Raw genomic sequence first — 18129 nt, forward strand, 5'->3', positions numbered from 1 at the left:
TTTGCTTTGTAAATAGCCCAGGGAGGGCCGGATCTTGGCTACAATAAGTTTTGATATTTTTCCATTAAATCGCCGAGGTGAAAAAAGGTCCGATCTGACCTTACAGCCTCAGTATCAATAACAGTCAATTGGATGCGCCGTGCTGCGTACAATACGACAATAAACGGAAGAACAAAGAACACTGGTTGTCAGATTTGCTCCTCCAGTTAAACTTGATCAATACACAAGTTGAATGTGTCAGTGATAGAGAGAAAGATTTCGGCACCTTTCTAGCACGAAGGCAATTTGCGTTAGCCACAACGAAGAAGGAACAGCTTTCTCGTGACAATTTCATGAGTGGATTGATTCGAATCCATACTTGTCGCACTACGTCAGTATAGACCAAGCTTTTTGACTGCAGACAATCCGACTTCCAGAAGGGATTTGCAAGAGAAGATTAATATTTGTCTTTTACTGTGTTTACATACAAGAATCGCGTGAGTAGAATGGATCGAGGCGAGCACTGTGGAAGACGAATGGTGAGTCCAGCCACAATTAGTTGAGTAAACAGTTTGCTTAAAAAGCGCTGAAGTTCACTTGATGAACCATTTACTGTAACTGATTTTAACACACACTCAAGCAATTGAAGGTTTATACTTCACAAGGCGTATCAGACTACGACATTCACTCAAGCCATTTTGAAATCAGGGAAGAGATCTAATATTGGGCTATCATAATTATGTTTTCTGCGGTTTATTGATCACAATTTTGATGAGCACCGGCTTGTGCAAAAAGGAAGTGTTCAGAGACAATACAATGTTCCGAAACCACAACTGAAGCACACGTTTTTGGTAATTGCATTAATACTCAGATGGGTTGTGGCAAGTATAAGGAGCTAACACTTACAAATGCAGTAAGCTGCGGGTGCGTAGAATCATGGGTGTGAATTTGTAGGAGATATAAGTATAATAATGCTCTCATCATTTTGAAAAAGGAACGATAAACAAGGCAGTGTTTTAATCAAACAAACAACTTTGCGCAAACGAAAACCTGGACGTAAAACCCTTATAGCTTTATTTAGTCTACGTAGAGCTAAATGGATGCCACATCGGTATCACAACGTGTGACCTTTGCGTTGGCAAGGTTTGGTGGTCAAGCGTTAGAATACTACAACAAAAATGCGACGCATGGATTTCCTTGTTTCCTCCAAAATTCATGATTACCGATAACTCTAGCTCCGTCTCACATAAAGTTTCTGTTGACTTAGTCAGAACATCTTCTAGGTGTTTTACATACATCTGTAGTCTTCTTGTTTTTTCACTTATTAAATTATTGGAAAGCATTTTAGAACTTTTGCCCAGTTAAATAAAGTTGATGTGAATGGATCTTGATTCGAAGGGACTCGTCCGTCGATGTATCCATGCAGTCTTTCATAGCCAAAAACAAAGTGAGTCAAACGTCTGTCAAAATGCCATATACTGTCATCGTCGCGTCGCGGCATATGTTGTGACAAGTCAAGAGTAAAGATATTATTACTCGTTGTTTAGTCATTTCCTCAGGACAATGCTGGGAACCTGTTTAGAAGACAGCGCCATCTTTCTGTAGGATCAGGATCTAATAATAATATTGAAGAAGAGAACAGCAAGATCATTCGAGCCGCTGTCCTCGGCAAAGACGGTGTTGGAAAAACAGGTAAGAGGCTAAAATTTCTTAGATTTACAAGACAAAGATCATGAAAACCTAATTCATTCGCAAAAGGGTATACGGAAGTAACGAACAAAAATAATATTTACAACGACCTCGGAGTCTATGAGCAAGTTTAAACCCCGATCCAATTTAAGCCCGTTTCTCCTAAAAGCGTTCGTCAGCGTATATTTATTCAGTGTAACATTTCTACAGGAACTTAGATTGTCAAATGAAGAGAGCTACGTTAGAATTTGCGGGGTTTAAAGATCAATGCTACTGCACTGTGAATGCAAGTACATGGCGTAGCCGAAAATAGAACTGATGAGAGAGAATCAGTCTAACCTCAAAGCTTGTGTAATTTTACGCGAATGATACTCAACCTCCTTAAAATTAAAAAAAAAAACAGCAATTTTTTTTCTACAAATTCATCGCTCCTGAAGACTTCCTTCACGTCAGGCCTTGCAAGTTCTGGAGACTGCACTAATCGAGGGAAAGTTTGTGCAGTACAATAGTTTTTAAAACGAAAAAGAAAGAAAACAAAACTAATTTGCGTGAGAAATACAGACATACTTACGGCTCTGATCTTAGCTAGTTAAGCCTATACTTTTTGCGCGCCTTTCATAAATAGACTTTATTTCCTTTAGAAGTAGACCTAAATATTGATGATCAGATTGTTTCGTTATCCTTCCAGCATAACTTGAAAACCTACAGTCTGCAATAGATAAGAAAATACAGACTAAGATGGAACTAAACGTTTGGCAGTAAACTTAAAATCCTATTTTGCAGTATTCGCGACAGCATAGAAAGGGTTTGACTGCAAAGACTGTGAAAGGGCCTCTTCTCCATAAAACACAACTGGTTTCAAGCTCGTCTCTACTAGTTTTTGGCTGTTCTAAACTTAGTTTCTGTTAAAAAAATCGACGCAATAATCTTATCGGGTAACGTAACACAAGCAATGTTATTGTTTTTGTTTTGACTGTTTTCTTTATTTGACCCTTGTGGGTTTTTGTTCCAGAGACGTGAGCACTAACAACAATTCTTGTAAAATTATATCAGCGTCATAACATTTACAACCTGTTTCCTGTTGTATAACATTACTTTTAGTTCATCAATTCTCAAGTGGTTCTCTCTGAATGTTTACGTACCATTGCCAGCGAGAAGCAGTTCAAAGCTTTTTTCTTTTCGTTTATGCGATCATAAATACCTGCGTTGTCCTTTACATTGAGCATGCTTATGATATCAGATTGCCAAATAATAGGCGGGACTGTCACGAATGGCGAACTTAATTAAACTTGTATGAGGAGAGAAAGATTTGCCGAAATTTCCACCAACTTCGGTGAAATGGTTTTAATTAAGAGCCATTCTGGGACATTTGATTTCGGGCATGCGCACAATTTTTGTGAACAAGAAAAACAGAACCAAGAACGCATTAAGGCCAACCTACTATTAATGCAATTTTGAAATGGGTGGTTACCGAAGACCCCCACGCATGCGCCTAGGAACAGCGCTGCGGTGAATCATAATTGAAGGCTATTATCTGCCATTAGTGAAGGCCTTAGTGAAGATCAAAGTGTAATTGATGATTATCGCGTTATATTCACAAAATGATATTTAATTACACCTGGTATTTTGTACTTTTTTATTTCCTGATTGTCAGCGTTTACAGTGCGACTGCTGACCCGGCGGTTTATTGGTGACTACGATGGAACTCTGGGTAAGCTGAATGATGAGATAGTGTTAAGTTTCTTAAGAGTTAGCAAGCGCTGGCGACCAAACTTATATAAAGCGGATCACAAAAGCCAGTTCGTCATATGAATGTAATCTTAACATAGACAATCACCATCGTATAACAATGTGTACGGTCTCAGTGAAATAGCGACTATAATTCTTTAAAGGGACTATGTCAACTGGGTCACATGCGCAGTAGAGTCCGGTTGAGACTAATTTGCATACAACTCGTCGCGGGATTTTTGCTTTTCAGCCATTGCAAAAGCTTTCAAAAATGTCGCAACAAACAGCATCTGTAATTACTAAAGAACGAACGCGATTCAAACTGATCAAAACAGCTTCCTGAACTCCGACGGTGTTTGAAAAAGTTGTACCAACAATTTCAAAGTGCTTCTCATCAACGCGCACATGCGTCTGGGATGACATAGTACCTTTAATTACCGCGCACCGTAGCGCAAGTCGTTTGCACTCATTTGAGTGAGATTTGTAAAGGATGATCCCAGCGACATACGCATCAAAGCTGCTTTGAAAAAAATCACCCATAATGGATCCCAAGGCGGAAATCTCACTTCGTTCCTCAAGATTTAATTGGATAAATGGCATTTCTTGAAGAATGGGGATTAAATTGATAACTAGGGCGAGATAACAAGGCTTAACCACTGAGGGCTATTGAAACACACGTGATTTCTTGCATGCTTTATCGGCAGAGAGCTGGTATCAACATCGAGTGGATATAGATGGAGAGGATGTCCTCTTCCATGTGTTTGATACTGCTGGAAAGGTACGTACGTTGAAACGAAAATCAGTCTTTGTGCTAATTAAAAAATCCAACGGGCCAGTTAACAATTAAGTTTATTTAATATCTTCTTTTACGTTCGGAAACATTTTGGTTTTTTTTACAAAGAACGATACAAGAAACAAAAGAAACATTAAAAATTCCCCTACCTTTTGTCCCAGGTTTTGAGGGGGGGGGGGGGGTGTGGGTAACAGCAGATGTCAGAGGTCCGGTTAACTTGGTTTGTGTAGTATAGCTGGGCAATACTGAGAATTATTTAGAAATACTCCTATCACTAACTCCCCCCCCCCCCCCCCCCTCCACCCCAGTCCAGTTGGACCCATCATACACCGTGGTGGCTAGATTCAGTGAGTGCAAAGTTTTGGGTTTAGTAAACAGAATTGTGGCAGAAATCAGATTAGGCTGTTCTGGAAAAGATCCCGCGCTTGCCCAACAGGAACCGAGTGAGCGGCTGAAATCACGGCGAGACCAAAATCAGATAACTGGCTCAGAACACTAAGTTCGGCCACGTGAAGTTATGTGGGACACCTGTGGTCGAGTGCAACTTGAACTTACTAACCTTTTGTATATGTTATCATGAAGACATGCAGTTATGTTATTCTGAGTAATACAAGTCATTGGCTTCTCTGGAGAAGCAAGAGAATTTCATAACTGCACGTTTCATAACTGAATTCCTCTTGCTGGTCACGGAAGACAGTGGTCACGTTCCTTTTTTTTTTTTTTTTTACCAGAATTGCAAAGAAAAGATAGACACCTGCGCTGCTCAAGACATCATGTTTGTCCTCTACTCAATAACTGATCGTTCGTCTTTCCAAGAAGCAACACTCATCGTCAAGTACCTACACGAGGCAAAAAACATTCCACCATCATCGATATTTCTTATCGCATCAAAAGCTGACCTAAAGCGTAACGCAGAGGTGACAGAGTTCGAGGGAAACCTTTTTGCTGTGAACACTGGCTGTTCGTTTCATCAGCTGTCGAATTCAGAGAGCTTTTTTGAGCATAACAAGATTATAAAGAAAGCTTATCTCAGGGCAACGTTAAGTGCTCCACAAAAACCTCCCAAGTCACCAGCCTTGATGAGACGATTAAAAGGAGGATTCAAAAACAAGGCCCAGACAAATGGCCCAACTCAGAGAGCCAGGTCTGGCAGTGTTGGGTTCTAGGGATCGCATCTACTTAGACTGAGTGGAATAGTAAATTGTCCTTAATGACTAATAAACTATATTGATCAGTTCGATTCGGGGAACCTGAATATGGCCGTACGTAAAAACATAGCTGAATATTTTCATTATCTCACTATGCATTCACCACTAATACTACGTTCATATTTTTAGGAGAATTCACATGTTTTTGTTCTGGTTATCTAAGTTTTTCTTTCCTTTAGACTAGCCTTCGATTCATACGCCACCTGGTTTCAAGCCATGCTGGCCGCAAATATCTCACTGTGTGTGGATCTATGACCAACACGGCAACAGCAACAAGTTTGAACTTTTTCTCGGAAACTTTAAAGTTTCAGAGTCATTAACCCTTTCGCTGCATTCCGCTAATATTTTTTACTCCTGTGCGGAGACGCCTTTATCACACTCTCCCATTCATCGGAGTCTTCTGATCGCCATCAAATTCCGAGTCAGAAAACACATCTTCATCACCAGAATCGGCCCGTATTCTACCTTGAACATCAAAATCTGCTCGTGACTACTCCGTTTACAGCAAAAAAGTGCAAAACGTTTCACGTGGTTTTCAGAAGAGAAAGAACTTTCAAGACATTGAATATGGTTGTGTCATATGCGGCTCACAAATTGTCTCACTCTTTACAAGTCCTTTTGGGTTCTTCAAAAGTTAAAATTATATCAGTTTCGCGCTGAGCGCGTAGGTTACATCGTTACGATACGGACACTGTAAAAAAGGAGCGCAACTGCGGATCCAAGATGACATGTTTTTGTCAGTTCTGTCAAATGACGTCATAAGTTACTTTTTATGATGTAGGGATATGTAGTCTCGAAGTTAAAAGCGACGAGGGGAGGATGAATGTTGTACATATTTTTTTTTCTACGAAAAGTATAAAGAAGGACCCTACAGAGCAGTCGAACTAGTATGGTGATAATTTCTTATTCAATCTCTTAGTTCACTGTGTGATACGACGTTTTTCTATACGAGCAAAGTCGGTACTTTTCTTGTAGTTGCAGTGTTCTAAATGGTTTTTACATAAAGTTTTTCGAAACCACTTTCGTCTGTTCTCGTAGTTTTACGCATAGATTGAATTTTTGATATGGAGTCAATTTAAACTTTAATCCAAGAAAGTCCCTTTAACTGAATGTCACTGGGTTCTTTTCAGCTCTTTATACATAAACCTGTGGGATATTTGTTCCGTTTGCAAAAACCTTGTCTTTGCTTGTGATTCCTTGGCGTGCTCTGCAATCCGAGACCTTGGAAAAGGACGTTTAACTGAAGTTCTGTTATCACTATTACGAGAAGGAATTTAGCTTCTAATTGTTCATCATTAAAGGAATGTTAAAATCTTAGCGGTTTTTTTCACACACTTGATCCCGAGTGCCCTATAATTCAAAATTCAGATGTTTGAGTTAATTAAAAATAACATTGGGGTCAATACACAATGAAGTTATGACGAAAAGGCTGCAAGATAAAAACGCTTTAGATGTACAAGGTGGTAGGCCTATTTTATAACTGACCTAGCACGAAAGACTCTGTTGTGAATTATTATTCTCATTCTCATAGCCATTTTACAAGGTGTATAACTAAGCCCTTTTAGCTGGTCGACTTGTGGTACGCGTTTCAGTGTTCCAACAAATTCTGGCTTCAGTGCCAAATAAACAGGGAGGGGAGCATTAGAAAAGGAAGTCGTTTATCTTCGTTTATCTTGCGGTCTCAAAAACTGATGCCCTCAGTGTTGGGTAGTTACCTTTTGGATATTGCCTATTCAATATATTTGATTATAGAAAGAACAGGGATAATCTGTAAGAGCCAGTTTTAGATAATAAAAACAGTTTCATAAAGTTATTTTCATATGTATCACTGACAAATTGATGCTTCCTACCAAGTGATTGTTGAAACGTGATGGCTAGCAGCAAGTGAAACACATTACAAACGTTTCCATCATACACTTAAGGTAATGATGTTGGGGTCAAACTATGAATATTATAAATAGCTGTTTTCTGATCTGGAATCGGTCATGCAATTGCGCAAGCTTCTGCGTAAATAGCCCGGCAATTTTCCGGAAAGTGCATTGATAACTTCTACTTCTGGAGAGCAGTTCTTCGTCGGTCCGTCACGTACAGTGCCGAGTCGCAGACCAGGAAAACTTCAGTACTAAGGAGAAAAGGATAACAGAGACATCTATAAAAGGTATTTAGCTAGAAGTTTATAATCCTACCTTCTTACAGCAATAATCGCAAGTTTCGTTTCGAACTGAGGGTTGTACAGAATGGCCTTTGCTGGTCCTCGTTCAGTTTGCAGAGACACTGGAGAGACACTTAATGTTCCAGACTTACCGATTATGTTAGACTGAAGTTGATGAAATTAGGTCAGCACTCAACGCTTCATTCAGTAAATATCCGTGCGAAAGGCCTAAATCGCCTTAGAATCGAAATTCAGGTTTAATTGCGTAGAAAAGCTACTGTTTTCTTTGGTTTTTGACAACTTAAACTTAGGAAACGCGGGGAAAAAATGTCTTTTGTTTTCGTAGGACAAAAGCTGTCGTTAACAGAATGACGAAACGAGGACAGCTATAGGATTTTTGTTTAGCCAGCCGCAGGTCGGTTCGAATTTGAGGGATAGGGCTCTTTTCCCGTGAATTTTCAGTCTGCTAAAGAATCCGAACAGGTCAAAAATATCTCTTTTATAGGTCCCTAAACGGTAGTGAAAAACGTTTCAAGTATTTTTTTGAAATATTCGCGTTGTGTGCCTCCGGTAATTAAGTGCGTGTCTAAATATTGTAAATTTTGAAAGTTTGTGGCAGATTCCTACCGGCCTTGTTACTCAGTGAAATTTCGCCACAATTATACATATACACTTTTTTGCTTAGCTCAGTTCCACCAAATAAAAATCGTACAACCTTGCCAAAGAACATTTAAAGAACTTGCACACAGAAAGTCTAATTTTTAAGACACCGGCCGAGTTACATAATAGTTTCAGTCGAAGGGACCGACGATCTTCAAAGGAGTAACTCTAAGTGGGCTTACGAAACACTATAAACGATTCTCGGTCAGGCCGAGTGGCATAGTTCAAAGACTTTTCCAATTTTTAGCATGTTCTGTTCCATGTATTCTGCTCAACGCTTGCTGTATGCAACAACCTGAACGAACGTATTTAACATGTATTTAACGTATTGTATTTAACATGTGTGATGGTCAATAAAGCGGTTAAAAAAAAAAAAAAAAAAAAAAAAAGAACGAGCAACCAGAACAAACACTATAATCTACAGTTTAACATAAAGGGCCGCCGTACAAAAATTTTAAATCAGTCCGCTATCTTAAAAACAAAAACCGTAAATTGACATGATGCACCTTTTCATAGTGTATTAATGATAGTTCCTTTTTTTAGTAACATATGGCCCGGGAGTGATAAGGAACGCTGGTACCCAACGCCGGAGAACATTTACAGACTTTACAAGCAAAATGGCTAAAAAAGTTGTCATGAAATTCAGTTTAAAAAGTTGTTTCTTGTATTCTGAGACAGCGTGATGGCCTTTTAAAGGCAATTGGGTGCAAGTTAACACAGTCTATTTTTAGAAAGCGTAAATTGGCAAGATGCGCCTTAACACAATGGAATAATAATAATAATATTAGTTCCCATTTTAGTAACATATGGCCGAGAGTGATAAGGAACACTTGTACCCAACGTCGGAGAACAATACGTTTTCTCCTGTATTTAACAATTATTCACCTCCACTGATAGCGTTATGGCCTTTTAAAGGCAATTTTGTACAAGCTAACACAGTCTCATCTGTTGCCATTGTTTAGCTGATATTTTAAATCATAAGAAAATAATAGGGAACAGAAATCTTATTCCTCGAATTTCCGAGCTGCCATTGGCTTTACTGAAAATGATAACTGATAAATTATAACCACACAACGGTGAATTTATTTCCTTTGCTAAACAAATTGTGTTCATGGATAATTCGACCAGTCTAGTTGAAAGTGTAGATAAGATAATAGGTATATGTATTTCTAAGTGACGTTTTCGTTGCCGGGTGTTGCGGTTTTGGTTACGTAATGTCGATATGTCCTCGCCGGATTTATCTGTTAATTATTTCCCAACCGCCTCTGCTCTCTCTTAATCTCCCTCCCTCTGATCCACTGAAACGAGACAGTGCACTGCGCAACTGCGAAGTGCAGTCTACGCTTCCACGGGCTTCGTTTACACTAAAAAGACTGAATTAGAAGGAATCCACGATGGGCCTTGGGTGAGCCGTCAACCGATTATCTGATTGAGACGAATTTTAACCTTTAATCGGAACGCGTGGAAGATGAAAGTCGAGCGTCAAATAGACTGCAACAAAGTTTGTATTTTTTATGTTGTCCATTGAATCGCAGCGCGGCGCATTCCGGCGAGCAAAAGCACTGGGGCGAGCGAGGGAATTGTAAGTGAGACTGGGGAGAGACGCAAAGATCCTATTTCCTTGCCCCACATGCCCCGTGTGCGAGGCTGGCGCGGCGCGCGAGAATCCACGCTTTCGGCGCCTCGTGAAAGCACGCTCAGTCAGCGATTTGAGTCTCCCTTTTCCTGACTTTCAAGCAAAAGGAATATTTTTTTCAGTCTAGCGTCAAATGTTAAACATTTGGATTCCCAGTGTCCGGACCGGCCAAAACCCAATTTGACGTCATTCGTTCATGCACTTCATGATCATTCAGTTGCTGGGAATTAATCGGATGAACTGCAACGCCATTTTACCGTACGCCTGTTATAACAAATATCTAATTATCTAATCAATTAAAGTTCGATTCACCATCAGACTCTTGAAATACCCTTTACCTTGAAAGTAGTGCAATTTTAATACCCTGATTCAAAACTCTACGGTCAACAAGTACCTATGTTACCTAACACCTAACAAGTACCTAACAAGTACCTATGTTACCCTGTCTGACTGCTGAAATTGTGTAATAATATGGTGTGCTGTGTTTGCTCCATTACCAACTAAACTCTTTTTATCACGTAGAGGTCTATATTACACTGTAAAACAAAACTTATTCCACCATATATATCTTTGTCGCTCATAAGTCGACACCGTCAACATGCCGCCTAGATGGTTACAGAGGCGCAATTCCTAAAATACTACAAAGATCGGTAAATCAAGAGAAACAGTCTTCATTTCAACCATTGTTACTATTTCAGTACTGTCTTAGGGTAACTTCTCTACTAGTCATAGGAGTACAAACTGCTATTGAGCGATTGCTTCCACTGTTCTTTGTTGCCCGTAATCCTAGTTGCCGTGTATGCACCACAGCCTAATCTAAGCGTTTTAAATGTATCGCACGTGTATCCAGTCAAGTGTCAATCATCAAGGTATTCCACCAACACTTTACCCGCTTGGCTAGCATCCGCCCAGAAACAATGTCATACAACGTCAGTTGGTAAGTATTTTACGTAGCAAGCGCTCGGCAGTTCTCAGTACCGCAGCAGAACATAGACGTTCAGTTTCAAGAGGGAACGGCAGTTCAAACAAGAATTCGAGTTCGAGGGATTATAATTTGAACACAATTTATGTGAGTGAAAATGAAAAAGCAATTATTTCTAAGTTTGCGCGGTTCAGTTTGAAGTGTAATGTGCGATTAACCTTTTCTAATCATGTTTCAGCGAGCGTGGCCATAACATATCATGCGGCGAAAACGATCATCAACCATCGACCAAGGACATCAAACCAAAGTCATCAATGTAAACGCAGTTGTTCTGGGTCTGGATGGTGTGGGAAAATCAGGTGAGTTAACATTTTCACTTCAAAAATAGGCTACAAACAAGTTCTCTAGCGGGGATGGAACGCACGAATTTCAAAGCGAGCCGAACGCGGGGCGAGGTCGTCTTCGGCTTCTTTTTCGAGCTCTTTATTCCCCGACGTTAAAAAGGTCGTTAAAGACTACTGATTGAAAGGCTCATCCAGCAAGGCAATCAGATAAACAGACTTACAGGAAAGAACTACTCAGTAGTTTCATCTGAATTGCTACACTTTAGGATTTTGTCTACAGTCAAACGTTACTTATACGAAACAACTTGTACACCTTTAATTTACAAGCAGTCCAAGGGGACTACATTGTTTAATGGCTTTCATTAATTTGAATGGTCACTCCTTAGGATTCTATCCAACTTAGACTCAAAAGGTTTCAACGAAAACAGTATACCACAGGCGAATAGCTTTACTCTGGGAGTTGAAAGGTTAATAAAATGGTGTTGCTATGAATTGCTCAATTATCGGCTTTTCTTCAGATTGTAGGTCAGACGCGATTACCATGCAGCATTTCATCTATAAAACAAGGATTCCTCCTGCAAAATTAAGTCAAAAGTATAAAAAGAAATGATCTAGTATGAAAATTATTTCTTCAGACAGATAAATCCACTTAATTTGTAAATACTTGGCGGTTTTAGGGAAAACTGGCAAAGAAAGTTGTGGAATGCATAGTTGAAGAGTGTTTTAAGGGCTTTCATCGGGCTTTCGAAATCAGATAGATGAAGATGACTTAGGAATCGAATCTTGTGATGGCATCAGTCTGTTTGAGTGCTTTACTGATAATTCCAATGTTTTGCGCGTGCTGGCCGACAGCAGTAATGAGTACCGTCAGTGATATCTATCGAGCCTCAGTCTACATGAACCGATCGCAGAGAGGAAGTCGATAGGAAACCAGCTTCGGCGGTTTTTGCTGATCGTTTTATGTTATCGGTACGGCATCTAGTTGTGGCTAAAATCAGGTTAATTCAATTAACCGCAGAAGGCAATCAAAGGTTCTTTTAAAAGGTTTAAGTTATCGATGCGGTAATAAAGATAAGGTCAGACGGTCCTTTTAGAAACAACTTGCGTTTTGAAAGACTATTACTACAATGTGGCATTTCAGTGCGCTAAAACTTGGTTAAAACTTGCAGGAGTTTATGTTCAAAGCGTGGCACAAAGCAAATGTGTATCGTCCTAATTCGACCCTTATTGCATGAGGGGGAGCTTTCGGTAAAAATGTGACCGCACCTAAGTTCAAACACCATAATATTCGCGGTAGAATTTGAGCAAAAATTTTGGAACTGTTACAGAATGAATATATTTAAAAACTGAACCAATATGCTCCATTGATCTGGATGGGATCGCTTCCCTTATTGATGTTCTTAATTGTACGTCATAGCTAGTGAAACTGAACTACAAATTGAGTTCAATTACATTTCCCATCGGTATTTCCGACACTTGGTTAATCACACGTGATTAAAATGCAAGCGATTGGTAACGTAAAATCACACACAAGCCAACTCTCTCAGAGGTGGCCCAGCCGGTCACATTTAATTCTAAAAAAACGCGAAGAATTCGTACCGGGAAAATATCCTTTAATATAGCAGATCAGATGTGAAAAGAAGATGAACTGAAATAAACCTGCTTTCGGTAAAAGCAAGATATATCTTATCAGTCAACCTGGCGCCCACAAAACTTGAAGTTTAGAAGCGCAATCATTTCTTCGACGGTAACAACAGAATAACAGATGATTGGAATTGCGGTTTCCAGTTGTTTTTGGCTTTGGAACCCATAGGCAAAAAACATGCCAAGATGTCTCCATCAATAACACCTAAAGACTCTTTCTACATACATATACCGGAACACTCGAGGGAAGGAAGTAGAAAATTGTTTGGGAGAGAACGAGTAGCCTGCAGCCCTGGCTCCAGTTTTTTTCAAAGGCCGGATAACTTTATCCTGCGGATAAGTCACTATCCGACAGTTTCAATCTGCGCATAGATTTCAGTATTTCCTCGTGTATAAGCGAATATGCACACTCTAACCACATGTACAGTTAAGTTTGGGAGTGTACGAAAACCTTGCACGACGTTTAACGTGAAGTATATTTTAAACCCTGAATAGTGCCTTATCCAGCAGATAAAGTTCTCCGCCCTTTGAACAACTGGGGCCTGGAAACTATCTACCGAGAAGGGAAAATTGATTTTAGATAACTAGCGTTGGAGGTGGCTATCAGGAAATGACCAGCACTGAACGAACTAAACTTAGCTGCGGATTTTGTTGACCTCATACTTTCAATCATTCAAAATAAGCATGAAATCATAGTTTAATAGCTGAATAATGAACGTAATTTCAGTAATCTTGTTGAAAGATCACTTACTTTAAACGCCTCACACACATTTTTTTTTAATTTGCAGCAATTTCTCTAGCTGGTTCAAATAAATAGTCCACCTGCAATTCTTTTACTGTACATACAGAAAAAATTGTAGATTCTGTTCCCTTCTTGACCTTATTAGTGCTTTAGATAGGAAACATCTTCATCATTGTTTGTACCGAGCTCTACAAAAACAAAACTCTCAAATAGAAGTGTGTTGAAAGTTATAGTAATCCTGCACCACGTACACTGAGAACTAAATCAACGAAGGTGAAAAGTTGCCTAGTATGCAGACAATGATACCCAAAATAAGATAATCGATGATGATTAATCAGTTTGCCAACAAGGGACTGTTCATCCAGTGTTGAATGAATATTTCCTACCTGCAGCGTCATTTTGAGAGCCTTTGTTATAACATCAACATGCTTTACATACTGGAGCTGGCATCAATTTTGAAACATGAAGCTAACAGAGTTACAAAAACTTAAAAACACCTTCAGAAAAGCTCATAGATAGCCAGACGTTTTAACTAGAACATGAACGCAGATCAAGTTAATCCTTTCCTCCCCTGAGAGCAGAATCATCTTCGATCTTCTTTGCAGCTAACCTTTTTCATCCAAGAGTCGGAACTCGTGTCATTGAATGAAATTCTAACTTTTGAATTTTTATAATTCAAGTCCGCTGTTTGCTCGCTTGTTTGTTTGTCTGGTTGGTTCTTTTATTCAGAATTGAATGAGATTAAATTTTTCATTTATTGTTATTTCATTCCTTCAAGTACTTGATTGATTGATTGATTGATTGCTTGCTTGCTTGCTTGCTTGCTTGCTTGCTTGCTTGCTTGCTTGCTTGCTTGCTTGCTTGCTTGCTTGCTTGCTTGCTTGCTTGCTTGATTGATTGATTGATTGATTGATTATCATTGATTTACCGTTTCAGCACTGACTGTACGATTTTTGACACGACGATTTATTGGAGAATATGATGCAAATTTAGGTAAGTCTGTCTAAGCGACGTATGCCAGTCCGAAAACCACACATATATTGACAATCCTTCATTTTAAAACGATCATGGTTTAAGTATATAACTGTTAACTGTTCATACATCTTTGATTTTTACTATTAAAATTTAAAGTGTCACACTGTCTTACTGCTTTAAACAAACCACTCTTGACTATGGAAGAACTGTTGCGTCAAGGCAATATTCTCTGTCATGGTGGGTGTAATGAAAAAATTGTTGCGTACTATCAAGGTCGCAGCGTACATCAAATAAAAGGTTTAGTAAGTCGGTATCTCATCGTTTCGTGTGCATTCTCAGTGTTTTGTATCGTGTTGATTTTTATTAAAGAGATGACGTATAGACATCACATGACCCTGGATGGACATTGCATAGCACTTGACATTATGGATACAGCTGGAAAGGTAAGTAAACAAACAAACAAACAATCAATCAAAAACGAAATACAAGAGACCAAGTGGAACTTCGATAGGGATCGTTTCCTTTTTTATGAAGTGGAACCGGTGCGCTAGTTGAGAAAGATGAGTGGCCAGATAGTTATTAAAACAGTTTCTAGCAAGGAACTGAAGAGAAACTCTATTCTGATTAGCTATAACTATTATTGTTTGTTTCTTTCACTCACGCTAATGGACAAAATGCCCCCCCCCCCCCCCCGCCAACCTCCCCTGCAATACATGAACTGTCTTTTACAACCTTGGTCGGCTTTTCTTAAAAACAAACGATTTGAGCTCTTTCGATGATGAAAAGCTGAAATCGCTTGTGAACAGAGACTTTAAAAGCAAACAGAACTTAGATCCAGAACATAGATCCTGTTCGCAGGCTCCAGTATTCAGAAACTCGAGATGTCACGTACACTAGGTTGACCACGCCAGGCGGTTGTCTTTCTTGCTGTTATCTTTCTTACAAGTTCTCGTAAAATTTAGATCAAACCTATTGTACACGAGAAATGGGCTCCTGGCGTGGTATACCAATACAGTCAATAGCTTAAATGTATAATGCAAAATTTTGTAATTCATTATTTTAATCAGTACTGGTGATACAGGCTCTTTCTTTGTCTCTGCACCTAGAACACAGAGAAGAAGTTGGACAAATTCACCTGCTTTGGGGAGCTTTTCTTCATCTTGTACTCAATCACTGACCGCTTTTCGTTCATGGAAGCAAGACGCTTAGGAAGAAACATAAGAAAAGTGAAAAACAACGACTGTACTCTCATTGTGGTGGGAACTAAAACAGATTTGGAACGCCACAGGAAAATCAGCAAGAACGAAGGAGTCCAGTTTGCGAAAGAACTGGGCTCTGTATTCTGCGAGATTTCTATTGCCGAGGGTTACGTCGAGACGAATTCTCTGCTGTTCGACTCGTTGAGGTTGTACCTCAACAAGAAAGATACCGACATGAACAATAAGACAGAGCAAGAAAATGGCGATAAAGACAAGGCAGGACCTTTGTCAAGGATGAAGGAAGGCTTCAGAGGAATGTACGCCAGACGAAGGTCCTGTTCCGACGCACTGATGCACTGTAACACTGTATCTTCTTAGGCTGAGATCGACTGCTTCGAACCCAAAATAACAAAACTTAACATGTACATAGAAGATAAAAACAACCCCATTAAATCAGGGCGAATTGAGATCCACTAGGATATGGAACATATCTTAAATTTTAGGAGATCAATCAATAGTTTACTTACCTTGACAGCCTGACCCCTTGCATGTAATTGGAAATGCAACTACTCGGTTTTACAGGCCTCACTACGCTCCTTAGTTCAAAATAAGAAGTTACGTATTGAATGGCGTGTGAATACAAGTTAAAAGCAGACGCTACGGCATGATTTCACGCGAAATTGATATTTTCAAAGCTGGCCTTAGGAAGATGCAATTATGCATTTACGGAAAAACATCACATCGCCAGTTTAAGTGATTCAGAAGTGATTCATGAATATAAAGCTTTAAATGACTTGCCCTCATTACTTTGGGCATGCATTTGAGAAGAAAGTAGATAAGAAAATCGATCCTTTTTACAGCTGAAATGGGGCTGAACGGTTGGTTAGAAATGTAGCACTTAGATCTAATCTTTAGCGTATAGATCAGTTGTTGTTGTTGTTGTTGTTTTGTTTGTTTGTTTATCTATTTGTCTTAAGCGTTGTTTTGTTGTTGTTGTTGTTGTTGTTGTTGTTGTTGTTTTCTTTGCTTGCTATAAGTCTCTATTATTCCGTAACAAAAAGATCCTTAGTTTAGCTGTTATATATTGTCGAAGAAAATATCTCTCGTTCTATTGGTTGCTTAGTTCACCTAAAAATGTAATTTGTGATAAACGGCATTAACATAAATTAATATTTTGCCGACAAGGAACAGAGAACTGGGTACTAGCATAGCAAGCGAAGGCTCATGGTTAGCGCGTTTGAGACGGTTGAGAAACTTGTGACATTCTACGGTCAGCCTTGCCACTCGCAGCTTCGGATAAGTTTCATTTTTTGCCTTGGTTTTGTGTAAATATTGTTATTTAATTCATCTTTCATTTTTGTCGTTAACAAAGGTAGCGCCATAGTGCTGGTGGGGGGGTACACAGTCCCTATTTTTCCCAGTCAGTGGTTTTTGGGGGTTTGCGTGTCCTGCTGCGGTGACGTGCATGTAGGATATCCATGCATGCTGACCAACGCGCCCACGCCTCATAGCCTTGGAGTGTGTTCGGTTGTGTAGTAAAGGCATAATATCGTTTTTGATAGTCTCGTTGGTTACAGGTTTAACAATGTCTAATCAATACAGTGAAACCCCACTTTATCGTCACCCGCTTAATTCGGACACTCGTTATTTCGGATAGTTTTCTTGGTCCCGCTCCATACACTTTCCTTAAAATTAACCCGCTTAATACGGACACTCTGTAATACGGTCACTTTTTCTGGTCCCAATGGAGTCCGTAATGGCGGGGTTTGACTGTACTTTAAGTGTAAATAGTAGCCTGTGAACAGGGCAATTGACAGGGCCCTTCCACTGCGAAATAATCAACTATAACAGCGGAGAACCGAGATAATTTACAGGCTACATTGATCATCTTTTATTTAGTTTTGTTTATCTTTGTTTTCGGCATTGCTATTTATTAAACTGCAAGTATTTTTCAGACAAAAAGAAATAAATGTGATTGAGTAAAATAAAAATGAAACTGCTCTTGAAAAGCAGAAATACATTGAGCGTGATGTATTGTCACGCATTCGACTGTTGCGTGAGCTCTTGGTACAGTCACGTTGCGAAGAAACACTGTGACACTGAAGTGACTTTCATTTGTTTTGCAAAGTAGAAAAAAATATGTTGATGCAAATATTTCGATTCGATGCTCTGGCTCTGTTCTACAAACAAAGCTACAAAACAGCGGAAAGAAATGGCTTTAATAGCAGTACATTCAAACGAGACCGCTCACAGGAGAGTCCGTCGTTTTAAAGGTAACTTCGTTTTACACTACAGTCCGATACAAACAGCTGGCGTGTTGTTTTATTAAATGCAAAATAATAAATCTAGGTGCAGGGGAGTTTTACATTAATCAAACCCTCTCCCGCTACTTTTTCATAATATCTTCTCGAAATAGGCGGGAAAATACCGAGGACAAAGGTCGCGACTGACATTTTTA

The 18129-nt window shown here is 39.4% G+C and overlaps 2 protein-coding genes across 4 annotated transcripts; both read left to right on the forward strand.

The window, feature by feature from the left end:
* The first annotated feature begins 28 nt into the window (after window positions 1-28).
* On the forward strand, window positions 29-6416 carry LOC146464721 (ras-related and estrogen-regulated growth inhibitor-like). The gene is made up of 5 exons (XM_085129224.1): window positions 29-518; window positions 1527-1671; window positions 3323-3379; window positions 4101-4174; window positions 4921-6416. The coding sequence occupies exons 1-5, from the start codon at window positions 486-488 to the stop codon at window positions 5353-5355; spliced, it is 744 nt and encodes a 247-aa protein (XP_084985350.1). The 5' UTR covers window positions 29-485; the 3' UTR covers window positions 5356-6416.
* A 919-nt stretch (window positions 6417-7335) lies between these two features.
* On the forward strand, window positions 7336-17963 carry LOC146464722 (ras-related and estrogen-regulated growth inhibitor-like). Of its 3 annotated transcripts, none has more exons than XM_085129225.1 (5): window positions 7336-7555; window positions 11006-11126; window positions 14434-14490; window positions 14842-14915; window positions 15579-17962. In XM_085129225.1, exons 2-5 carry the CDS (start codon window positions 11027-11029, stop codon window positions 16047-16049), a joined length of 702 nt encoding a protein of 233 aa, XP_084985351.1. In that variant the 5' UTR covers window positions 7336-7555; window positions 11006-11026; the 3' UTR covers window positions 16050-17962. The 3 variants fall into 3 exon arrangements, with proteins under 3 accessions (XP_084985351.1, XP_084985353.1, XP_084985352.1); XM_085129227.1 differs by lacking the exon at window positions 7336-7555 and adding an exon at window positions 7582-8525 and having other exon boundaries at window positions 8613-11126; window positions 15579-17963; XM_085129226.1 differs by lacking the exon at window positions 7336-7555 and having other exon boundaries at window positions 7582-11126; window positions 15579-17963.
* Window positions 17964-18129: the final 166 nt, after the last annotated feature.

Source organism: Pavona decussata, unplaced genomic scaffold (assembly GCF_977016875.1).
Source record: "Pavona decussata unplaced genomic scaffold, jaPavDecu1.1 SCAFFOLD_161, whole genome shotgun sequence".
Taxonomy (NCBI): Eukaryota; Metazoa; Cnidaria; class Anthozoa; order Scleractinia; family Agariciidae; genus Pavona; species Pavona decussata.